Source organism: Bos mutus, chromosome 26, assembly GCF_027580195.1.
Source record: "Bos mutus isolate GX-2022 chromosome 26, NWIPB_WYAK_1.1, whole genome shotgun sequence".
NCBI lineage: Eukaryota > Metazoa > Chordata > Mammalia > Artiodactyla > Bovidae > Bos > Bos mutus.
The window spans coordinates 35362211-35388654 of NC_091642.1; the positions used below are offsets into that span (position 1 = coordinate 35362211).

The following is a 26444-nucleotide window of genomic DNA, read 5'->3' on the forward strand; positions in this document are numbered from 1 at the left end:
GAACTGAAAGGGTCCTAAGTGAAGAAAGTGAAAGTGAAGTTGCTCAGTCATGTCTGACTCTTTGCGAGTCATGGACTGTAGCCCACCAGGCTCCTCTGTCCATGGGATTTTCCAGGCAAGAGGACTGGAGTGGGTTGTCATTTCCTTCTCCAGAAAGTGTCCTAAAGACACCACGAAACTCAACATCTTATGGCTAAAGTAACTGAGCACCAGAGCACTTAAGTGACCTCTATAAGGTCACACCACCGTCTTTTAGGCAGAAGGCAGAACATGTCAGCTCAGTATAGGGTACACCTGTGATGTTGGTTTGTGGTTGCTACACCAAAAAAAACAAACAAACAAACTTTTTTTTGTCATCCCCAAAGCAATTACCTTGTCAGTTAGGATGCCAACTGAAGCATCAAACAGTCCTAACCCAGTCAGTGTTCCCTGGCAGCACTCTTTCACTCAAAGGAGATTCTCCTCCTTCCTAAATGCAGGTATTTCTGCCAGCTAAGGTGGTGGAGTAGTAAGTAGGTGGAAACTGAATGACAAGACTTGTGAGTAATGGAAGCCTTTCCAGAAGGGCCTGGAAGTCCTTCTATTGGTGTGGGCATGCTTTGGGGATGTTACCAAAGTAGTTTATGGAAGCTGGGCTTTGAAAATTGGTATAAAAACCACTGAACAGTGTCAACAGGACTGAATTGTGGGCATGTATTTTCCTGTCTAACATTAAAGGGCTCAGCCAGCAGCCCCAGATGAGCACTCCATGATGCTAAGCTCTGGGCAGGGCTGTGCTCTTCACACTTTCACCTCACAGCTTGGTGTATAGAGCACTGGACCTCATGGAAAAAAGAGAATAAGTGATTCTTCCAGAAGAAAGGCCCTTGGCCTCACCTGAATCCATGGAGAGCCCAAAATCTTGATATTTTCATTTATTGTTTTCATTAGATTTAGAAAAGTCTGATCTTTATAATCAAAACGGTTCTGGAAAATAATGGAGCAGATCACATTGCAGGGAGCACAGCCCAGGATGAAAGTGGGGTCACAGGGCAACCCTGAAGAATAACAAACATTTAAACACACCATTAAAACATATACATGAAACACTTTTATCTTTGAAACAACAGGTAGACTGTTAGAAACTTTAAATCAATATTTGTTGTTTCCCTTAACAGCAAAATATCCAAAATGCAAAAATTGACAGATAACTTTTACCTTAATCTAAAAGACCATGTTAACCTATTTAAAGAAGGTTTATCTCCTTATTTATCTTTAAATTGTATTGATGTATAGTTTATTTACATTGTTAATTTCTACTGTACAGAAAAGTGTTTCAGTTATACATACATACATATATATATAATTTTTCAAATTTTTTTCCATTATGGTTTATCATAGGATATTTAATATAGTTCCCTGTTCAAGACAGTAGTACCCTGTTGTTTATCCATTACATTTGTAATAGTTTACCTCTGCTAATCCAAACTTCCAAGCCTTCCCTCTCTCACTGCTGGAAACTCCAAGTCTATTCTTTATGTCTGTGAGTCTGTGTTTTTCACAGATATACTCATTTGTGTCACATTTCAGATTCCACACACAACTGATTTCATATGATATTTGTCTTTGTCGTTCTGACTTACTTCACTTAGTATGATAATCTCTAATTATGCAACAACCATCCATGTTGCTGCAAATGGTGTTTAAATAATTTTTTTTTTAATCAATCCAGGGACTTCCCTGGCCATCCAGTGGTTAAGACTCCATGCTTCCACTTCAGGGGGTGCAGGTGGGATCCTCTGTCAGGGAACTAAGATCTCACACACCATATGGCACAGCCAAAAAATTTAAAATAAATTCAATTCATATTCACTGCCTTTTCTTATATCTTTTTCACTTAAGGTATCTTAATTTGAAGGGTGAATGATGAAAACACTGAAAAGACCATTTTTTGTATCATTTAATTACTAACATTATCAGTGCTGAGTATCATAAACACTGACATAGGAAAATGAGAACAGTTAGGGACCTTGAAATGTTTTTTATATAATGAATAGTTGAAAGAGTCATGTGTAGAATCAGCAATGAGGAAGCTAGAGAGAGAGAGATTGTAGACTCCGTGTATGTGAAAAAATAAATGTATAAAAGCAGGAAGAATCCATGCTGTATGAGAAGAAAAACTAATATGAGTGAACAATTATTATGAACTGGATTTTTTGTCCAAAGTAAATATAAAATATAATTTTCATATCAAACGTAAATCCCAGGTAAGTGAAACCAGAAAAGGTTAATTGGTAAATGGAGTTTATGTGTCATTTCAATGTTAAAAAAATTTCCTTGCTTAAGAATTAAATGACCTTCATTTACAATAACCATAAAAATTAATTAATTTAAGCAAGGCTGCATTATGTGGACCTCTGGGCTAGTCTTCTGTTTACCCATCAACAGAATATTAAACTTTGATAAATTTAAATTTTTCATCATTTACATCAAGTTTATTATATTTCCAATGAAGAAATTATACTAGAGGAAAAGTTTTCTTTTTTGGTAGGAGATCTATAAAATAAAATTGGTGCAATCAAATAATCAAAGAAAATTCTGGTCCAGTGGTTAAGAATCTGCTTTGTAATGCAAGGAATACAGGTTAGATCCCTGGTTGGGGAGCTAAGATCCCATAGGCCCTGGGGCAGCCCTTGTGCTTCAGTGAAAGATTTCACATGACACAGTGAAGATTCCATGTGCCACAGCTAAGGCCTGAAGCAGTCAAATAAATAAATAAACTTAAAAAAAAATCACAATAGAAAGAGAGATACAATATTCACATATATAGATGTGATTAAAGATTACTTGAATCAAAATACAGTAAGGAGTAACATCAGAATGATGGTGTAAGAGGAAGTCCCAGCCTTCCTTCCCCTACAGAAACACCGGTTTAGCAATGATATGTGGATTAAAATTTCTTTATGAGACTTCCAGAAACTTTTAAGAAGTCACAATACCATAGGCCACTACGAAGCTGAAAACAGATACAATAAAACTGATAAGAAGTGCAATATCACTTCACCTGCATCAACACCTCTCCCGCAAAAGCTCAATGCTGAGGCAAAAGAACACCCCTGCTGCTGCTGCTGCTAAGTCTCGTCAGTCGTGTCCGACTCTGTGCGACCCCAGAGACGGAAGCCCACCAGGCTCCCCTGTCCCTGGGATTCTCCAGGCAAGAACACTGGAGTGGGCTACCATTTCCTTCTCCAGTGCATGAAAGTGAAAAGTGAAAGTGAAGTCGCTCAGTCGTGTCTGACTCTTAGCGACCCCATGGACTGTAGCCTACCAGGCTCCTCCATCCATGGGATTTTCCAGGCAAGAGTACTGGAGTGGGGTGCCATTGCCTTCTCTGAAAAGAATGCCCCAGGTTGTGATTAACCCAGGAAAGAAATGAATGAAGCATGCATTCAATGCTGCAGTGGGCTGCTTGAGGAAGTGGCTTCTGTCCTGCCTCGCTTGGAGTGCTGACAGAACTGGCATAGTCTGGATGTCTGGAATCACTGAGAACAGAGGGTGAGAGAAGTGATTTGCTGTGACCAGCACGGCCTGACACAGTCTAAAGAAGGTGCACAACTTGAGGCTCATCCTGTAATGGGGGGAGAGGAGTGGAGTTTCACCCAGTGTCCTGGGTTTTTTGGAAGGCAACTCAAAGGACTGGTAACTGTCTAACCTGATTCAGGGCATTGAAGGGGAGCCTACAGATTTTGGATGCCACTGAAAAAGGGAAGGTGGAAGAGCTTGCTTCTGTTGAACTACAGAACTTTCAGTGTGCAAACAGATAACAAAGAGAGCAAGAGAGGACTAGCTCCTGAGAATGAGCTTGGCAAGCTTTCCTAGTCATGAAATTCTACACACAAGCCCACAGTAGTTGCGGCCACCAAAAGAAACAGGTTTCGGAGGGCCCCAGAATCTCCAGCCAAGATGCTTGCTAAGTGTTTTTGCTCTATATAAAGCTGGTCCATCAAATCTGGAAGAAGTAGCTATTTTTTCAAGTTAATGAATCTAAACATAAAGTCATGAAACACACAAAGAAGCAGGAAAAATGGCTCAAACAATGTACAAAATAAACCCCAGAAACTGATCCTAAAGGAATGGAGTAATATCACTTACTAAACAAAGTTTTTATCAGAAAGTGATGCAGGGACTTTCCTAGTGGTCCCGTAGTTAAGATGGTGTGCTTCCCATGCAAAGTCACTGGTTCGATCCCTGGTCTGGGAGCTAAGATCTCACATGCCTCACAGTGAGGCCAAAAAAAAAGTGACATGATGTTCCACAAACTCAAGGAAATGATGCATGAACAAATGAGAATATCAAGAAACAGAATACATTTCTTAAAAACAGCTGAAATCTGTCAAGTTGAAGAATACAATAAGTCACATAAAATTTTTGCTCAAAGGTGGGTCATTTGCTATTACTCAGAAGAACAAAAGGAAAAAAAAAATTTTAAAGAGTGAAGAAAATACAAGGGACTTACAGGACATCAACAAGGGGATCCATATACACATTATGGGAAAAGAGAGAGAGAAAGCTTATTTGAAGAAATAATGGCAAAAACTTCCTACATCTGAGTGAAAAACTGACACAGATTCTAGAAGGCTAGTACACTCTAACTAGGATGAACAAAACAAACTCACACTGAGATACATTATACTCAAACTGTCAAAATCAGAGACAAGGAGAGAATTTTGACAGCAGAAAGACAAGTGATATGTCAGATCCAGTAGAACCATCATAATACTAACAACTGATTTCTAAGCAAAAACATTGCAGGCCAGAAAACAGTGGGATGATATACTCAAAACGTGAAAAGAAAAAACCTATCAACCAAGAAGACTCTATCTGACAAGACAATTTTTCAAAAATAAAAGACAAATAATCACTTTCTCAAATAAACAAAAGCTGAGGGAGTTAATCCACACTAGACATGATTTGGGGTTTCCCTGGTGTTTTAGGGGTAAAGAACCCTCCTGCCAATGCATGAGAGGCATGTTCAATCCCTGGGTTGGGAAGATCCCCTGGAGAAGGAAATGGCGACCCACTCCAGTATTCTTGCCTGGGAAATCCCATGGACAGAGGAGCCTGGTGGGCTACAGTCCATGGGGTCTCAAAAGAGCTGGACATGACTTAGCAACTAAATAACAACAACAACAAAGACATGTCTTAGAAGAAATGCTAAAAAGGGTTCATAAAGTTAAAACAACAGAACACTGAGCAGCAACAGAAAATCACATGAAAGTATTAAGTTAATTATCATGTTTTGTGCTAGTCTCAGCCTATCAATAACCAAAGCTATAGAAGAACTAGACTTTGTGATGCTTTTTATGACTGCAAGAAGTCCTTCAGCAAAAGTCATCAGGAAACTTTGAAACATAGAACTTTATCACCAACAAGACCTGGATATTGCCAACACACCTGGGGAACACACTGTGAGGTTGTGAGTGGAGAGTGACAGAGAGGGACAACTCACACAGGGGCCCAGAGTTCTGCTCTCACTGCGGTAAAGTTCAAGGCACAGGGTTTCAAGGGCTCATTATGGGTGAATTTAGAACATAGAAAGTGGAAATACAAAGCACTGGAAGAGAAAAAACAAGTAGCCAAAACGCTTGTAATTGCAATCATCCAAGAACAAAGGAGGCTCAGTGGGAAGAGCTCTTTAGTCTTATTGATCATTACCTTGCTAGCAAGTTAGGGAGAAAAAATGGGGCAACAGAAGAACGTGTTTCAAAGTGAAGTAGAGATATATAATTTACTCAAGAAAGAGTTCAGGGTAATGATCAATAAGATGATTAGGGGTTCTCTGATGATCCAGTGGTTAAGAAACTGTGTTTCCACTGTAGAAGGTATAGGTTTCATCCCTGGTCAGGGAACTAAGATCCCATATGCCACATGACTCAAATGGAAAGGTTCCAGGAGAAGAAGAGAAAGATAAAGGGTCAGAGAACACATCTGAAGACAAAATAGCTAAAAACTTCCCTAACCTGGGATCAGTAACAGACAACCAAGTCCAGGAAACACAGAGTCCTGAACAGGTTTACCCAAAAAGCAATAAATCAATATGCATTGTAATTAAAATGTCAAACAATTAAAGAGAGATTAAAAGCTGCAAGGGAAAATTAACAAGTTAAACATAAGGAAACTCCCATTACACAATCAGCTGACTTTTCAACAGAAATTCTGCAGGCCAGAAGAAAGTGGTCTGACATACTTAAAAAAAAATTTTTTAAGTGATTGAAAGAAAAAATCGACAAACAAGAATGCTCTACTCACAAGTTTCTCAATCAGATTCTCAATCAAATTTTACAGACAAGCAAAAGCTAAAAGACTTCAGCATCACCAAATCAACTTTACAGGAAATAGTAAAGAGACTTCTCTAAGAGAAAAGAAAAAGCCACAACTAGAAATGGGAAAATTACAATGGAGAAAGCTCAAATACACAGTAAAGGCAAATACATAGTAAATGTTTTTTTTTTTTTAATGCTACATTTAAATGAAGTCATAATTGAGAACTGCATTAAGACATACCTAAACGATCATGGAAAAAGCAAGAGAGTTCCAGAAAAACATCTATTTCTGCTTTATTGACTATGCCAAAGCCTTTGACTGTGTGGATCACAATAAACTGTGGAAAATTCTGAAAGAGATGGGAATACCAGACCACCTGACTTGCCTTTTGAGAAATCTGTATGCAGGTCAGGAAGCAACAGTTAGAACTGGACATGGAACAACAGACTGGTTCCAAATAGGAAAAGGAGTACGTCAAGGCTGTATATTATCACCCTGCTTATTTAACTCATATGCAGAGTACATCATGAGAAACGCTGGACTGGAAGAAACACAAGCTGGAATCAAGATTGCCGGGAGAAATATCAATAACCTCAGATATGCAGATGACACCACCCTTATGGCAGAAAGTGAAGAGGAACTCAAAAGCCTCTTGATGAAAGTGAAAGTGGAGAGTGAAAAAGTTGGCTTAAAGCTCAACATTCAGAAAATGAAGATCATGGCATCTGGTCCCATCACTTCATGGGAAATAGATGGGAAAACAGTGGAAACAGTGTCAGACTTTATTTTGGGGGGCTCCAAAATCACTGCAGATGGTGACTGCAGCCATGAAATTAAAAGATGCCTACTCCTTGGAAGGTAAGTTATGACCAACCTAGACAGCATATTCAAAAGCAGAGACATTACTTTGCCAACAAAGGTTCGTCTAGTCAAGGCTATGGTTTTTCCTGTGGTCATGTATGGATGTGAGAGTTGGACTGTGAAGAAGGCTGAGCGCCAAAGAATTGATGCTTTTGAACTGTGGTGTTGGAGAAGACTCTTGAGAGTCCCGTGGACTGCAAGGAGATCCAACCAGTCCATTGTGAAGGAGATCAGCTCTGGGATTTCTTTGGAAGGAATGATGCTAAAGCTGAAACTCCAGTACTTTGGCCACCTCATGCAAAGAGTTGACTCATTGGAAAAGACTCTGATGCTGGGAGGGATTGGGGGCAGGAGGAGAAGGGGACGACAGAGGATGAGATGGCTGGATGGCCTCACTGACTCGATGGACGTGAGTCTGAGTGAACTCCAGGAATTGGTGATGGACAGGGAGGCCTGGCGTGCTGTGATTCATGGGGTCGCAAAGAGTTGGACACGACTGAGCAATTGAACTGAACTGAACTGAAACGATTAAAATCCCTAAATGTCATTACTATTTGCCAGAATTGTAGCCTTGGGCCCTGAAGTGACTCTCAGACATGTCTGTGAGGCTGTACGTATAAAAATTGTTCAATTAAATGAACATAAATGTCACTGTTTCATGAGTGTCATTCTCATCATAAGTGTGACACCCCCATAAGTGTCATTCTCACCCTGTCCAATTAACAAGTATTCCCTGGTAAAAAGCTCTGGAATAGAAAACCCACTTTAATGCTACAGGAAAGACATTGTTCTCTTTTTCAGGAAAAGACTCAAAACTATCCTTTGTGATTTCTGAATTGAACACAAAGTGCAGGATAGAGTATTATTAAAACACATATATACCTACATGGTGTGTACCATCATGAGACAATCGTAGATACACAAAAGCTCCCCTGGCTGTCTGTGCTTCACACCCTCCTCCCCTTCATCTAAAGACTGGCAACCACCACCCATAGGAAAGATGTGGCTGCCTGGAAATGTTGCCAAGAGCATCACCGGAGAGAGAGAGAAGACTGCTAAGGTCAGAGTTACAGAGCACAGGATCACCCACCGTTGGTTTTTCGCAGCTCCTCCACCAGGCAGCGCGCTTCCTCTTGAACGCGGTCCTCGATGCTCCTCTTGCCCATCCCGAAATTACGCAGCGTCATGAGGGAGAAGCGCCGGGTCTCCTTCCACGTTTTCCCGTTGCTGAATACGATTCCTGATGGGAGGAGAAACAGAATAGGAGGGAGGTCCTAGGGAAGGAGGCGTGAACTGACACTTGGGAGACTGAGACGAACAAGCTCTGCTGGGGGGCTCCTGAAATTCCTGTTTTTCACCCTGACCACCCCTACCCATTATCAAAGCTGAACATGTGCAAATACACACCTACCGTGTCCCTTAACATTTCTTTCAATCACTGGGAAACTGCCTCTTCTAGAAAACTCCTCTCCCAAATCAATCAGAGCTTCCTTCACTGCTTCATATCCATGCAAAACTACTGTGGGCTTCATTCCAAAATACACAGTGAACACAGGGCCGTAGACTTTTGAGAGCTGGGAATGGAAATGCATGTAATAGCAAAAGAAGTCAATATTTGATATATATTGTGCCTGATACAGACTGTGTTATCATCCTACTATTATGTTTTTATTCTGCCACATCGCTTAAAATATTTCTCAATTCAATTCATAAGTATGATGGTGATTGTTACAGTTTCCACTTATGGATGACCTGAGATCCTGGATAATGGTCCAAATAACTGGTACACGGATTATAATTAATCCTCAAATCAGCACTTTCAGCAGGTTTATTTGCCCCACTATAAAAAAGGAAACTAAAGTAGGGGAATTCTGGTGTATTTCCAGCATCCCAGGGCTAATATATAAAGAATTCCAGTTTGAAGATCTTCATAATCACCCTCTGATCCATGAGAGGAATGTAGCAGTCCTCAAGGCCCAGCTTTAAACCATCAGCCAGCTGACTGTTTCAGAATCACTCACACAGCAGCGCTTAGAATTCTGATTGTATAGCCCTATGATGAATACTAGAAATTTATCATTTCAAAAAATAAATTCCCAGCCTCGTTTGAGATCCACTGGTATGACTAATACAGAAAGAGAGGAAACATCGTAGAGGCAGTGCTTGGAGAGACTGCATCTCATGGAAGAACAGCATCTGACACCCTGCAGCATTCACAGGGTACAGACGGCAGCTTCCTGCAGAATCCTGAGTGATGACTTCTTTCAATCACTCATGCTTGTCTTGATCCCAAGTCAATTCCTCTACATCAGGCACAATCTCCTTTTGCAAAAAAGTTATATTTTCCTGACTCTGAACAAAACAAGCGGCTTACATAGTATATGACTTCTGGAAGAAAATCTTGAATCACAAAATGCCAAAAATCAGTCCCAAATCATAGCAAATGGCTGTGAAACAAAGGAGGGAGGCAACACTCCCAGCTTTTAATACTTTATTATTTTCATTTTACCATACAAAGAGCTAAGTGTTTCTCTACTCGCAAAACACATTCCTTTTTCCTCTATTTAGGCAAGAAAAGTGTCAAAATTTACAGGAAGTAATTTGCTTCACATTTACATATTTTGACAGTGTGCCCATAGAAATATATGTATTAGCGTCATAATTAGGCTTAACTTACTTACCATTTGCAAGACCCTGGAGAAACATAAAATCTACTTACACTGGTTAAAGATTTGCTGATATTCTTAACATCTAACTGAAAGATATTTCCAAGAATTGGGAGAGGAGTGGGGCCTGGCGGGAGCTTCCCTTTCCCAGAACTCTGTTTCCAGAGTGAGAGGAGAAGCAGACAGGAGAGACAGAGCACGAGGACCACAGCCAGATCCATTGACGCCTTCTCTTCTTACTCAGACAACTGTGAGCCTGAAATCTAAAGCTTTTATAACAGTCCCTGCTAATTCAACTTGGGCCTCTCTGATATAAAAAGACCAATTACATCCACTTTGCACTCTATTCTGAGTAGACTTTGCCCCAGTGATAAAAATAAATTGTGCTTTAATCTTGTTTTCTCTGTGTCCAATGATCACTCTGGAAATTCCAGTCTAGCTGGTTTAGCTGTACTGGGATTGGGCCCTTGTGTGCATGCCAAGTCGGTTCACTCATATCTGACTTTTTGTGACCTATGGACTGTAACTCATCAGGCTCCTCTGTTCAGGGACTTCTCCAGGAAAGAATACTGGAGTGGGTTGCCAGGCCCTCCTCCAGGGGATCTTCCTAACCCAGGGATCAAATCCATGTCTCTTATGTCTCCTGCATGGGCAGAACAGTTCTTTACCACTAGCACCACTTGGGATGCCCTGGGATTGGGTCCAGATGTGGCTAAAAAAAAAAAAAAAAGGCTCCTGCTGGGGTCTAGCCCCAGCAGGATCCAGGGGTACCCTCAGGATGACAGCCTAGGCAAAAGGATAGCAAAGCAAAGAGCACAGCTTGATCTTCCTTGATTAACACAGAAAGCCAATAAAGCTCCTGTGTTCCAAGGAGTCATCCTGAAAGAAGAACAGAGAGAGAAAAGGAGGGAAAAGGAAAAAAAGAACGACACGGGGAGATCAAGCTTCGGTGAGCGAGGCCCATAACTTTATTTTCAAAAGGAACTTTTATACCTTAACTTGTACATAGAGGGAAATGAAAGATGCAAAGTCATACAGAGTCAGCCCAAACATTACATCTGTTTTGTCTTTATCAAAACCAGGATTTTTTCTGCATACCTTTCCCATAAACAATGTTGTGTACATTATCTTCTGGCCTTGGAGGCCTGTGGACATTTTATGACCCTTTTTTGATAAAGGCTGCTCAGCCAGAAAACTTATTTTCCCTTGAAGTGTTTTTTCTTTGTATTTCTAATCTATGTCAGCCTCAGAAAGTGCTAAACAGAGTTACATTCTCACGGAGCAAAGGTGCAGTGGGTCACAACAAAGAAAGAACCAATTAGCTCTCAGGTCTGATGTGGTTAATTCCAAGGCTGCTACTTGTTCTTCTTACATTCCAACTATGTTAACCAATGCAATCCCAAGTGCACAACAGATAAGGGATATGGGAACTTGGCAGCAAGCATTGGCCCAATAATGAAGCCCTTTACCAGTACTATCTATTCTAATAATTTTTAATCCCTTAAAGGACTCTATGCTCATTAGGACTTTTAGAATGTTTTGGCTTCCCATGCCTTTCAAGGTTGGAGAGTTGTGAACAATCATGTGTGTTAATTAAAAGAGAATGGATAAACCTGTCAGGCAAGCTAGAATGCCAGCAGAGGGATTAAAATAGAAATATTCCTTTCATGCCCAGGAGACTTATTAACTAAAGCCCTAAGTTGACTTTTTCCAGAGAAAGGTGGTCGGGGATAGTCCCCTGTTAATGTCAGAAGAGTTGGTGAAAGGCACAAAATAGTAAGACAGACAGATTCTGGTTTTGGGGTAGATGCTCGAGCAGATTCAGGGGATCCCTCGAGCAATGATCCGCCTTGCTTGTCATGGCTCTTCCACATGACCTTGTCATGGGTGGGATCTCCCATGGTGGTTCCTGGCAGGCTCCTAACTGTGAATTCAAATCAATGACCAGTTGGAGATATCTCACACTGAGGACAACCAGTTTATCTTCAGTTCAGTTCATTCAGTTGCTCAGTCGTGTCTGACTCTGCGACCCCATGGACTGCAGCACTCCAGGCTTTCCTGTCCATCACCAGCTCCTGGACCTTGCTCACACTCAAGTCCATCAAGTCAGTGATGCCACCCAACCATCTCATCATCTATCCTCCCCTTCTCCTCTTGCCTTCAGTCTTTCCCAGCATCAGGGTCTTTTCCAATGAGTCAGTTCTTCACTTGACTCCATCAAGTGGCCAAAGTACTGGAGTTTCAGCTTCAGCATCAGTCCTGCCAATGAATATTCAGGACTGATTTCCTTTAGGATTGACTGGGTTGGTCTCCTTGTAGTCCACGGAACTCTCAAGAGTCTTCTCCAGTACCACAGTTCAAAAGCATCAATTCTTTGGCACTCAGCTTTCTTTATAGTCTAACTCTCACATCCATACATGACTACTGGAAAAACCATAGCTTTGACTAGATGGACCTTTGTTGGCAAAGTAATGTCTCTTCTTATGCCTTTTTAATTTTATTTTTTAATGTTTATCTTGTAATACTATATCCAACACTGAAATACCCTGTCCTTGAATTTGAAAGATTTTAAAATATTTTAATGTACTTACTGATATTACATTTGCCTATGGAGAAGGTAATAGCACCCCACTCCAGTACTCTTGCCTGGAAAATCCCATGGACGGAGGAGCCTGGTGGGCTGCAGTCCATGGGGTCGCTAAGAGTCGGACACGACTGAGCAGCTTCACTTTCACTTTTCACTTTCATGCATTGGAGGAAGAAATGGCAACCCACTCCAGTGTTCTTGCCTGGAGAATCCCAGGGACGGGGGAGCCTGATGGGCTGCCGTCTATGGGGCTGCACAGAGTCGGACACGACTAAAGTGACTTAGCAGCATACATAAAATAGATAATGACACCATATTTAAGATCATTTAAAATCAAAATGCAGTAACTGTGGTTCAGGCATTAGGGGTGTGTTTAGATAAGTTCCTGCATTACTGAGAACTTGAACTGCCAACTGTGTCAAACTCAAGGACTCCACCAACCATTTCAAAACAGCATCTGCTACCAGGTGCTTGCTACAATTTTGTATTTTCATAGTTCCCCACCCCCTTCACAACAATGCAACCATTTTGAACCCCCCCCCCAAAAAAAAATTCTTGCTGACAAGTATCTTTACATCTTGTCATCTACAATTCTAATTCTTTTTAAAATTTATTCTTAATTGAAAGATAACTGCTTTTCAATATTGTGTTGGTTACTGCCATACATCAACATGCATCAGCCATAAGTATACAAACAATTCTAATTCTTCACAAGAAATTTATGTACCTTTGCAGTTTTTTTGCATTTATAAATTTCCCCGTGTTGTAGTCGGGTAGAACACAATCTAAATGCTTCTTGGATCTGTGTCTCCTGAGCTGCAGTCATAACAAACCCCAAACAAATACCTCTTGGATTTCAACCAGATCGCCATTCTTGGAATTTGTCATTAATACTAATATAATTCAAACATCTCAAAAGACCAAAGATACATCAACTAATTATATAAATAAAAGTACATGACTTTCACCTTGAAATCTCAAGTCTACTCCACCAAAAGTTAAACATTGGAAGGTAGAGATGATAATTTTATAATTTTCAATGTGGGAAAGGAAGATTCTGGGTGATTAGAAACAGCCAGTGTCATAAAGGTCATATTCAGTTCAGTTCAGTTCAGTTGCTCAGTCATGTCTGACTCTTTATGAACCCATGAATCACAGCACGCCAGGCCTCCCTGTCCATCACCAACTCCCAGACTTCACCCAAACCCACGTCCATCAAGTCAGTGATGCCATCCAGCCATCTTATCCTCTGTTGTCCCCTTCTCCTCCTGCCCCCAATCCCTCCCAGCATCAGAGTCTTTTCTAATGAGTCAACTCTTCGCATGAGGTGGCCAAAGTACTGGAGTTTCAGCTTTAACATCATTCCTTCCAAAGAAACCCCAGGGCTGATCTCCTTCACAATGGACTGGTTGGATCTCCTTGCAGTCCAAGGGACTCTCAAGAGTCTTCTCCATCACCACAGTTCCAAAGCATCAATTCTTTCGCGCTCAGCTTTCTTCACAGTCCAACTCTCACATCCATACATGACTGCTGGAAAAATTATAGCCTTGACTAGACGGACCTTTGTTGGCAAAGTAATGTCTCTGCTTTTGAATATGCTATCTAGGTTGGTCATAACTTTCCTTCCAAGGAGTTGGTGCAAATATAATTGTGGTTTTGGACCATGAATTTTAAATCCTTATAACTAACCTCAAACACATCTTTATTTAGAAAACATTATGATCAACATATTTTTTGCCGATGAGAAATAAGTTTGTTTATTCCTATAGCATAAAAATCCATGCTTTGAGGTTCATCGAACTCTTGGAAAGCATTTTCTGCATCCTGCTATCTATGGAAGCGTTTTCCTTGAAAAAAGCTGTCCAGACATTTGAAGAAGCAATAGTCAGTTGGCAACAGGTCAGGTGAACACGGAGGATGAGGTAAAACTTCACAGCCCAATTTGTTTAACTTTTGAAGTGTTCATTGTGCATCATGTGGTCAGGCATTGTCGTTGAGAACTGGGCCCTTTCTGTCGACCAGTGCTGGCCGAGGGAGTTGCAGTTTTGAGTGCATTGCATTGATTTGCTTAGCATACTTCTCAGATGTAACGGTGTTGCTGGGATTCAGAAAGCTGTAGTGCATCAGCAGTGACCATGACCTTTTTTTGTTGTAAGTTTGGCTTTAGGAAGTGTTTTGGAGCTTCTACATGGTCCAGCTACTGAGCTGGTCATTGCCAATTCCCATATAAAATCCACTTCTCATTGCATGTCACAATCTGATCAAGGAATGTTTCACTGCTGTTGTGTAGTTCTGATGGCTAAAATGGTAAATAATTCACCCGCAGTGCAGGAGAGCCAGGTTCGATCCCTGGGTCAGGAAGAACCCCTAGAAAAGGAAATGGCAAGCCACTCCAGTATTCTTGCCTAGAGAATTCCATGGACATGTGAGTCTGGTGGGATACATACAGTCCATGGGGTTGCAAAAAGTTGGTCATGACTGAGTGAATACAAATAGAATGGAACAGAACAGAATAAGAGAAGATGACACTTCAAAACAACATTTTTTTTTCCGGTTAGCTCATGAGGCACCCAATTATAGAGCTTTTTCACCTTTCCAATTTGCTTCAAATGCCAAATGACCGTAGTATGGTCAATGTTGGGTTCTTCAGCAACCTCTCGTGTAGTTTTAAGAGGATCACCTTTGATCATCCTCTCAGTTGGTCATTGTCAACTTCTGATGGCTGGCCACTGTGCTCTTCATCTTTAAGGCTCTTGTCTCCTTTGCAAAACTTCTCAAACCACGACTGCATTCTATGTTCATTAGCAGTTCCTAGGCCAAATGCGTTGTTGATGTTACGAGTCATCTCTGCTGCTTTGCCACCTATTTTGAACTCAAATGAGAAAATCATTCGAATTTGCTTTTTCTCTAACATCATTTCCCTAGTCTAAAATAAAAATAAAATAAACACAAGTGATAAGTCATTGGCAAAAAACACAAAGCAAGAAATGTGCATTAAAATGATGTATAACATAACAGGGGCTTCCCTGGTGGCTCAGATGTAAAGAATCTGCCTGCAATGCAGGAGACCCAGGTTTGATTCCCCACATTTAAGAATTTATTCCAGTATCAGATGACAAAGTTACTTTTGCACCAACCTAATAATTAATAAGACTAGGATTTAAACTGAGATCTTCTGATGCCCACTGTGATGCTCTCTCATATATACCACAGCTGCCTCAAGAATAATTTCAGAAAAACAAAATCAAACCTCCCAAATGTTACGCTGAATATACACCTGATTTTTCACAAAATAACAGGCTTCACAATAAACAGATGTCCCTGAACTCCAAGGGCAAAGAGTCACAAATTCTCAAGAGAATAAATCAAAAATAGGGATTCTCCCCTGTCCCTCACCAAAGAGGTAAAACTTACTCAGGCAACTGAGGGAAGAACCAATCTCTAAGAATTTAGTGGGGAAGGCTTGAGAAATTATGGCTCAAGCCTCCCAGTTGCCTCGAGATACAACTGCTTCTGTTGCCTTATGAAGTCTGTTTTTATCAGAATAAGAAAAAAATAAAATGGAGTATGTACAGTGTTAACCAAAATTTTAGAAAAGACCTGAGTGAAATAAAATGATGTTTATTGGGGGTTTGGTAAGACTGTGGCATGAGACAGACTCAAGAAGCAGTTGAATGGTGCCCCACTGGACTACAAAATGGGTGAGGCTTATAAGGGCAAAACCTTCAAAATTACATGAAGTGAAGTGAAGTGAAGTCGATTAGTCGTGTCTGACTCTTGGAGACCCCATGGACTGTAGCCTACCAGGCTCCTCTGTCCATGGGATTTTCCAGGCAATAGTACTGGAGTGGATTGCCATTTTCTTCTCCAGGGGATCTTCCCGACCCAGGGATCGAACCCGGGTCTCCTGCATTGTAAGCAGACGCTTTACCATCTGAGCCACCAGGGAAGTCAAAATTACGTAAGTGTTTTTAAAAGTATAATTGGATCTGGCAAGTAAGGGTTCCAATTAAGTATGGATAAACTGGGGTCCAAAATGGCTGCACAGTTGAAAGGGGAGACCTTGAGACTACAAGAGTGCAGCTGCCAAGTGTTGCTCTGAATAGGGCTAGACCTGTCCTTGGATCTAGGACAGGTCAAAGAAATGTCAGGTTCTCGGTGGTGTAAAGACACGTCCGAGAGCAGATTCTCAATGGCTGCCTGACTCCATTTTTATATATCTGAACTCTGATTACTCCATTATAATTTCAATCTGTCATCAAGAGCAGGGAAGGAAGATGGTACACAGAACAACAGGTATGGATTTGGTGGGGAATGGGAGGCAGAGACTTCATTAAACAGACCCACAGTACCAGTACCTGTAGACCCGAACAGGAGATGACAGTTAGTGGTCATGAAGATCTAAATATCACTGGAAAGGTTAACTAGAACCAGAGCACTAATGACTGCTGCTGCTGCTGCTGCTGCTGCTAAGTTGCTTCAGTCGCGTCCAACTCTGCCCGACCCCATAGACAGCAGCCCACCAGGCTCCCCCGTCCCTGGGATTCTCCAGGCAAGAACACTGGAGTGGGTTGCCATTTCCTTGTCCAGTGCATGAAAGTGAAAAGTGAAAGTGAAGTCATTCAGTCGTGTCCGACTCAGCGACCCCATGGACTGCAGCCCACCAGGCTCCTCTGTCCATAGGATTTCCCGGCAAGAGTACTGGAGTGGGTCGCCATTGCCTTCTCCAGAACACTAATGACAACACTTCACAAATAGGAGTTCTACAACATATGATATTTGTTGAAAACTGATTAGTGAAGTTATTCCTAAACTCTTTTAGTAAGAAAAAAAATGTTTGTCAAGACCTGATTACAAAATACTTTATTCCTCAGGTTTACATGAGTTCATGTAACAGAGAATTTAACACCATTTTATCTCATGATTCTCTCAATTACCTTTTCCAAAGATAAAACAGCACCTGCAGGTTGTAGAGATAAGCCTGGAATTCACATCTCCTGAGTCAGGCGTGCCTCCTTGTAAGCAAACACTCAGTTCACCAGGGTCACCACACTTACTGCATATGTACCATGATTCAGTATTCTGTGACTCATCTTAGTCAATGACTTTCCAGATATATCAAGTGAGTTAATGATTACTGCACCAGTTCATTAAAGTCAGGGTCATACAAGTTTAATTTTGTAACCTTCATACTCGAGCAAGTCCTTGGATGATTGGATGGCATCACTGACTCAATGCACCTGAGTTTGAGCAAACTCCTGGAGATGGAGGACAGGAAAGCCTGGCATGCTGCAATCCATGGCATCAGAAAGAGTCGGACACAACTTAGCAACTGTACAACAAGACTCAATGTAACCTTTATTTCCTACAAAAAGAACCAGTAATTTGTTACCTACCTCACACAGCCCTATGCTCTAAAAGACAAGCCAGCTTATATCGGATGAAATAAGTTCAATCACTTGTTTTAGAGCAGCTGTGTTTATTTTTTGAGAAATGAGTGTGTGACTGAAGTTCACAGAGTCACAAAGTGAGACACAACTTAGCAACTGAACAACAAAGTGCCTGCTCTGCTCCACTTGCCTTCTGATGAAGCTCATTGCTTTTCATAGAATGAAAGAGTCAACTATAATTTAAATACTGAAGGGATTTCTGAGATCAGTTAGTCTAATTTACTTTTCTGATGAGCAATTGATTACAGTGAGACAAAGTGTCCTCGTTGCATCAGTACAAGGCCTTGCATTAGAATCCCATTCTTGAAGCTCCCCGTTGAGTGACATCTCACATTAAGCAACATTCCTGCTGCTGTCCAAATGATTAGCATTAAGATCTTCATTGTCATACAGCAATACAAACCTGATTTCAGCTATAATTGTGGATGCACATCTTTCTTTTTAATTAATAGAATTTATATTATGCTAATTATAAATAAAATTATAAATAAAACAATTATTCATGAATTCAAAGAGACAAGTGTACCCCAGTGTTCATCGCAGCACTGTTTATAATAGCCAGGACATGGAAGCAACCTAGATGTCCATCAGCAGATGAATGGATAAGAAAGCTGTGGTACATATACACAATGGAGTATTACTCAGCCATTAAAAAGAGTACATTTGAATCAGTTCTAATGAGGTGGATGAAACTGGAGCCTATTATACAGAGTGAAGTAAACCAGAAAGAAAAACACCAATACAGTATACTAATGCATATATATGGAATTTAGAAAGATGGTAACAATAACCCTGTATATAGGACAGCAAAAGAAACACTGATGTATAGAACAGTCTTTTGGACTCTGTGGGAGAGGGAGAGGGTGGGATGATTTGGGAGAATGGCATTGAAACATGTACAATACCATATATGAAATGAGTCGCCAGTCCAGGTTCAATGCAGGACACAGGAAGCTTGGGGCTGGTGCACTGGGATGACCCAGAGGGATGGTACGGGGAGGGAGGATGGAGGAGGGTTCAGGATGGGGAACACGTGTATACCTGTGGCAGATTCATGTTGATATATGGCAAAACGAATACAATATTGTAAAGTAAAAATATAAAATAATAAAAAAAAATTCATGTGCAGGTTTTTATGTGAACATAAGTTTTCAACTCATTGGTATACCAAGGAATGTGATTGCTGAATCATATGGTAAACATGTTTAGTTTTCTAAGAAATCTGTCAACTGTCTTCCAAGTGGCTGTACCATTTTGCATTCCCACCAACAATGACTGAGAGTCCCTGTTGTTCCACATCCTTGCCAATATTTGGTTTTGTCAATGGTCTGGACTTTGGCCATTCTGTAGTGGTATCTAATTGCTGTTTTCCTCTATAAGTATCTAATGATATATGATGTTGAGCATTTTTCACATGCTTATTTGCCATGTCTATATATTCTTGCCATTTTTAGGGTGGGTCCTATTATTTTTATTTTGTTGAATTATAGTTGATAAACAATGTTGTGTTAGTTTCTGATGTACAACAAAATGATTCCGAGAGAGACATATATCTTTTTCATACACTTTTCCATTATGGTTATAGGGTATTGAAAATAATTCCCTGTGCTATACAGTAGGACCTTGTTATTTATCTGTTTTATATAGATATATTAGTTTGGAGCTGCTAATCTCAAACTACTGATTTATCCCTCCACCACACCCTTTCCCATTTGGTTTGTTTTCTATGAGTCTGTTTCTGATTTGCCGATTTTAAAATCAGGTTGTTATATTTCTGATTGTTGAGTTTTAAGAGTTCTTTGTGCATTTTGGATTATGATCCTTCATCAGATACATCTTTTGAAAATAATTTTCCCACTCAATGGTTTCTATTGATGGAACATTCAGTAGAGCAGAAGTGGCTAATTTTAATGCAATTCAAATTATTCTTTTCTTTCCATGGATTCTACCTGTAGTGATACACATAAAAATCATTGTCAAAATCAAGAACATCTAGTATTTTTTCTTATATTAACTTCTGTAAGTTTTATAGTTTTGCATTTTACACATAGGTCTATGATTCATTTGAATTAACATTTGTGAAGGTTATAAGATAACTTGTGTGTGTGCACATGTGTGAGTGAAAGAGAGATTAGTAATTGCAGAAGCATTTGTTGAAAAGACTAGCCTTCTCCATTGAATTGCTTTGCTCCTTTGTCAACGATCAATTGACTATATCTGTCTACCTATTAATATTCCTGGACTCTTTTTTCCATTAAATCATTTGTCTCTGTTTTCATCAATACCACTCTATCTTGATCATGGTAGCTTTGCAATGAGTCTTGAAATCAGAGAGAGTCAGTGCTCTGACTTTGTTCTCCTATTTCAATATCATGTTGACTATTCTGGGTTTTTAACCTCTTCATATACACTTAAGAATCTTACTGTCAATATCTAAAAAAAATCATGCTGAGATTTTGATTGGGATTACATTGAATCTATAGACTAAACTGGGGAGAACTGAAATCTAAACACTATTGAAACTTCCTATTGATAGATGTGGAATGTATTTCCATTAAAAAAAAATCTTTTTAGTTTTTTTCATCAGAGTTTTAGAGTTTTCCTCAAATAGAACTTATGCAAATTTTGTCAGATTTCTAAGTACTTAAGTTTTGTTTTAATGTAGATAATATTGAGTTTTTAATATCAAATTCCAATTGTTCATTGCTAATATTGTTGTTGTTCAGTCACTAAGTCATGTCTGACTCCGCAACCCGATGAACTGCCACATACCAGGCCTCCATGTCCCTCACTATGTCCCAGAGTTTGCCCAACTTCATGTCCATTGCTAGTATATAGGAAAGCAACTGACTATTGCTTGTTCCCTGTCGTACATGCTGCTGCTGCTAAGTCACTTCAGTTGTGTCCGACTCTGTGTGACCCCATAGACTGCAGCCCACCAGGCTCCCCCGTCCCTAGAATTCTCCAGGCAGGAACACTGGAGTGGGTTGCCATTTCCTTCTCCAATGCATGAAAGTGAAAACTGAAAGTGAAGTCGCTCAGTCGTGCCCGACTCTTAGCGACCCCATGGACTTCAGCCTACCAGGCTCCTCTGTCCATGGGATTTTCCAGGCAAGAGTACTGGAGTGGGGTGCCACATGGGAACATGCTAAAATTGCTTCTTAGTTGTTTTTTCATTCTTCGGGATTTTCTACATAGATAATCACCCTATTGTCAAACAAAGATAGTTTCATTTCTTCCTTCCCAATCTGTGTAACTGTTATTTCTTCTTTCTTTTCTTATTGCATTTAGCTAGGTCTTCCAGTTCAATACTAAATGGGAATAATTAGAGGGGTCATCATGCCTCATACCTATCTTAGCAGGAAAGCTTCCAGTCTCTGACCATTAACAATGATGTTAGTTGTGAATTTCTGTAAATTTTCTTTATCAAGTTGAGGAAACTGCTCCTCCATTCTTGGTCTGCTTAGAGTTTTAAATCACAAGTGGGTTTTAGATGTTCTCAGATGATTTTTATACATCTATCAATATAGAATCATTGGACTTCTCTTTAAACTGTTGATGTGATGGGGTATATTGATTTTCATATCAGTTCAGTTCAGTCGCTCAGTCGTGTCTGACTCTTTGCCACCCCATGAATTGCAGCATGCCAGGTCTTCCTGTCCATCACCAACTCCCGGAGTTCACTCAGACTCATATCCATCGAGTCAGTGATGCTATCCAGCCATCTCACCCTTTGTCGTTCCCTTCTCCTCCTGCCCCCAATCCCTCCCAGCATCAGAGTCTTTTCCAATGAGCCAACTCTTCGCATGAGGTGGCCAAAGTACTGGAGTTTCAGCTTTAGCAGCATTCCTTCCAAAGAAATCCCTGGGCTGATCTCCTTCAGAATGGACTGGTTGGATCCCCTTGCAACCCAAGGAACTCTCAAGAGTCTTCTCCAACACCACAGTTCAAAAGCATCAATTCTTTGGCTCTCAGCTTTCTTCACAGTCCAACTCTCACATCCAAACATGACCACTGGAAAAACCATAGCTTTGACTAGACGGACCTTTGTTGGCAAAGTAACATCTCTGCTTTTGAATATGCTATCTAGGTTGGTCATAGCTTTCCTTCCAAGGAGTAAGCATCTTTTAATCTCATGGCTGCAGTCACCATCTGCAGTGATTTTGGAGCCCCCAAAAATAAAGTCTGACACTGTTTCCACTGTTTCCCCATCTATTTCCCATGAAGTGATGGAACCGGATGCCATGATCTTCGTTTTCTGAATGTTGAGTTTTAAGCCAACTTTTTCACTCTCCTCTTTCACTTTCATCAAGAGGCTTTTTAGTTCCTCTTCACTTTCTGCCATAAGGGTGGTGTCATCTGCATATCTGAGGTTATTGATATTTCTCCCGGCAATCTTGATTCCAGCTTGTGCTTCTTCCAGTCCAGCGTTTCTCATGATGTGCTCTGCATAGAAGTTAAATAAGCAGGGTGACAATATACAGCCTTGACGTACTCCTTTTCCTATTTGGAACCAAGTCTGTTGTTCTATGTCCAGTTCTAATTGTTGCTTCCTGACGTGTATACAAATTTCTCAAGAGGCAGGTCAGGTGGTCTGGTATTTCCATCTCTTGAAGAATTTCCCACAGTTTCTTGTGATCCACACAGTCAAAGGCTTTGGCATAGTCAATAAAGCAGAAGTATATGTTTTTCTGGAACTCTCTTGCTTTTTCAATGATCCAGCGGATGTTGGCAATTTGATCTCTGGTTCCTCTGCCTTTTCTAAAACCAGCTTGAACATCTGGAAGTTCACGGTTCACATATTGCTGAAGCCTGGCTTGGAGAATTTTGAGCAGTACTTTACTAGCGTGTGAGATGAGTGCAATTGTGCAGTAGTTTGAGCATTCTTTAGCATTGCCTTTCTTTGGGATTGGAATGAAAACTGACCTTTTCCAGTGGTGTGGCCACTGCTGAGTTTTCCAAATTTGCTGGCATATTGAGTGCAGCACTTTCACAGCATCATCTTTCAGGATTCTTTCAGGATTTGAAATAGCTCAACTGGAATTCCATCACCTCCACTAGCTTTGTTCGTAGTGATGCTTTCTAAGGCCCACTTGACTTCACATTCCAGGATGTCTGGCTCTAGGTCAGTGATCACACCATCATGATTATCTGGGTCATGAAGATCTTTTTTGTACAGTTCTTCTGTGTATTCTTGCCGCCTCGTCTTAATATCTTCTGCTTCTGTTAGGTCCATACCATTTCTGTCCTTTATCGAGCCCATCTTTGCATGAAATGTTCCCTTGGTATCTCTAATTTTCTTGAAGAGATCTCTAGTCTTTCCCATTCTGTTGTTTTCCTCTATTTCTTTACATTGATTGCTGAGGAAGGCTTTCTTATCTCTTCTTGCTATTCTTTGGAATTCTGCATTCACATGCTTATATCTTTCCTTTTCTCCTTTGCTTTTGGCTTCTCTTCTTTTCACAGCTATTTGTAAGGCCTCCCCAGACAGCCATTTTGCTTTTTTTGCATTTCTTTTCCGTGGGGATGGTCTTGATCCCTGTCTCCTGTACATTAATTGATTTCATATCTTCCATACCTTGAATATATCTTACTTGGACCCAGCATACAATTCCTTTTCTACACTGTTGGATTTGATTTGCTAATATTATGCTGAGACTTCTTGCATCTAAGTTTATGAGGAATATTGGTCTGTACTTTTCCTCTTCTGTAAAGTCTTTGCCTGATTTTGGAATTAGAGTAATGCTAACCTCATAAAATGATTTAGTAAGAATTTCCTTTACTACTATATTCTGGAAGATATTATAGACAATTGGCATAAAATCTTCCTTGAATATTTCAGAGAATTCACCTGTAAACGAAAGTCTTGGATTTTCTCATCTGAAATATAATAATTATTGATTCCATTCATTTAATAGATAAATACCTATTTGGACTATATTTCTTCTTGCGTGCACTTTTTAAATTGTTTTGTTGCGGTAAGAACACTTAACATGAGATATAACCTTATAGCTCATTTTTAAAGGTACAGTGCAGTACTGGTAACTAGAGACACACTTCTATAGAGTAGATATCTAAAACATACTCATCTTGCATTGTGTGCATGCGTGCTCAGTCACGTCCAACTCTTTGAGACTCCATGGACTATAGCCTGCCAGCCTTCTCTGTCCATAGAATTTTCCAGGCAAGAGTACTGGAGAAGGTTACCATTTCCTTCTCCAGGGGATCTTCCCAACCCAGGATCAAACCCATCTCTTGCATTGACAGGCAATTCTTTACCAGCTCAGCCAGCAAGGAAGCCCTTACCTTGTGTTACTGAAATCTTATATCTGTTGACTAACAACTGCCCCTTTGACTTGCTCTCTAGGATTTAGCAAACATCATTCAGTTCTTTGACTCTATGACTTTCATTATTTTAGATACTTCATATAAGTGGAATCATGCAGTGATTGTACTCCAAACTTGTCTAAGTTCATTCAGCCTAATTGATCAAAGTTCATTCAAGTTATCAAGTACTGCAGCATATTCTATTTCTTAAATTTGAATAATATTCCATTGTATGTATATTCCATTGTTTCCATTCATCCATTGATTGACATTTAGGATTCTTCATATATTGACTGCTATGAATAATGCCAAAACTAACATAGAAATGTAGTGTGTCTTCAATATCCTAATTTCAATTCTTTAGGTAAATAGCAATGTCAGAAGTGACATTGCTGGTTATACGGTAATTCTATTTTTAATTTCTGGTCAACCGCTATTCCATTTTCCATAGAAGCTGCATCATTTTGCATTTCTAGTACACAAGGGTTTCAATTTCTTCACACTCCTGCCAACACCCCCTTTCTTTATTTTTTATAATATCCAGCCCAACATGTGTAAGGATATATCTCACTGTGGTTTTGACTTACCTTGCCCTGATGGGTAGTGATGTTGAGCACCTTTTTATATACTTGTTGGCCAATGTTATGTTTATTTAAGAGAGATGGATCTTCTAGCTCTTTGCCCATTTTGAAATTGGGTTCTTGGATTTTTACTATTGAGTTGTAAGAGTTCCTCCATGTTTTGGATATTAACCTCTCATCAGATATGACTTACAGATATTTTCTCCATTCTATATATTGCCTTTTCACCTTATTGATTATTCCCTTTGATTTGTAGCTTTTCATTTTTATATAGTTCCACTAGTCTAATTTTTCTTTTTCTGCCTGTGTTTTTAGTGCCTTATCCATGAAATTGTTGCCAAAACCCAGATCATGAAGCTTACACCCTATGTTTTTTTCTGAAAGTTTTATAGGTTCAGGTCTTACATTTAATCTTTAACCCATTCTTAGTTGATTTTTATATCTAGTGTAACATAAGGGTCCAATTTCATTCTTTTCAACAGACATATCTATTTTCCCAGCATTATTTGTAGAAAAGACTGCTCTTTTGTGTAGTCTTGGCATACTAATTAAGCTTCAAGTGACTCTATTAGCTCAGATTTATTTCTGGGCTTTATACAGTGTCATTGCACTGTTTATGTCTATCTTTACATCAGTGCAATACTGATTAATTGCTATAGCTCCATAATATAATATATTAGTATTTTGAAATTAAGAAGTGTGATGCTTCCAGCTCTGTTTTTTTAATAAATTTATTGCATTATAGTTGATTTATAATGTTGTGTTTAATTTTTGCTGCAACAGCAAAGTGACTCAGTTATATATATATATATATATATTAATACATATTCTTTTCTATTATGGTTTATTACAGGATATTGAATATAGTCCCCTGTGCTATACAGTAGGAACCTACTGTTTATCCATCCTAAATATAATAGTTTGCACCTGCTAATCCCAAACTCCCAATCCTTCCCTCCCCTACCCACCCTCTCCCTTGGCAACCTTAAGTCTGTTCTCTGTATCTGTGGGTTTATTTCATAGATATCTTCATTTGTGTTTTATTTTAGATTCCACAGGTAAGTGACATTGTATGGTATTTGTCTTTCTCTTTCTGACTTCACTTAGTATGATAATCTCTAGTTGCAATCCATATTGCTGGAAATTGCATTTCATTTGGTTCCTTTTTATGGATGAGCAGTATTCCATTGCATATATGTACCTCATCTTCTTGATCCATTCCTCTGTTGATGGACATTTTTGTTGTTTCCATGTCTTAGCTATTGTGACTAGTGCTGCTATGAACATAGGGGTGCATGTTTCTTTTTAGATTAGAGCTTTGTCTGGATATATGTCCATAAGTGGAATTGCTGGATCACATGGTTATTCTATTTTTAGTTTTTTGAGAAACTTTCATACTATTCTCCATAGTGACTGCACCAGTTTGCATTTTCATCACCAGTGTAAGATGGTTTCCTTTTCTCCGCAACCCTCTCCAGCATTTATTATTTGTAGACTTCCTAATGCTAGCTATTCTGACCTGTGTGAGATGCTACCTTATTCAATTTGCATTACTAAAATAATTAGCAACATGGAACATGTTTCATTTGTCTAGAAGACATTTGTATGTCTTCTTTGGAAAAATGTCTATTTAGGTCATTAGATCATTTGTCCATTTTTCAATTGGGTC

The 26444-nt window shown here is 39.8% G+C and overlaps 1 protein-coding gene and 1 pseudogene across 1 annotated transcript in view; both read right to left on the reverse strand.

Annotated features, from left to right (window-relative positions):
- LOC102279786 (cytochrome P450 2C19) overlaps positions 1–10811 on the reverse strand; it is a 32902-nt gene extending 22091 nt beyond the window's left edge. Inside the window, exons 1-4 of the mRNA XM_005907257.3 lie at positions 9884–10811; positions 8576–8738; positions 8255–8404; positions 877–1037 (exon numbers count right to left, since the gene is read on the reverse strand). Of these exons, the coding sequence (XP_005907319.2) occupies positions 877–1037; positions 8255–8404; positions 8576–8738; positions 9884–10051 (642 nt within the window). The 5' untranslated portion in view covers positions 10052–10811. The remainder of the gene's footprint in view (positions 1–876; positions 1038–8254; positions 8405–8575; positions 8739–9883) is intronic.
- Positions 10812–14139: 3328 nt separating this feature from the next.
- LOC138985809 (histone-lysine N-methyltransferase SETMAR-like) lies at positions 14140–24880 on the reverse strand (annotated as a pseudogene).
- Between the last annotated feature and the right edge of the window lie 1564 nt (positions 24881–26444).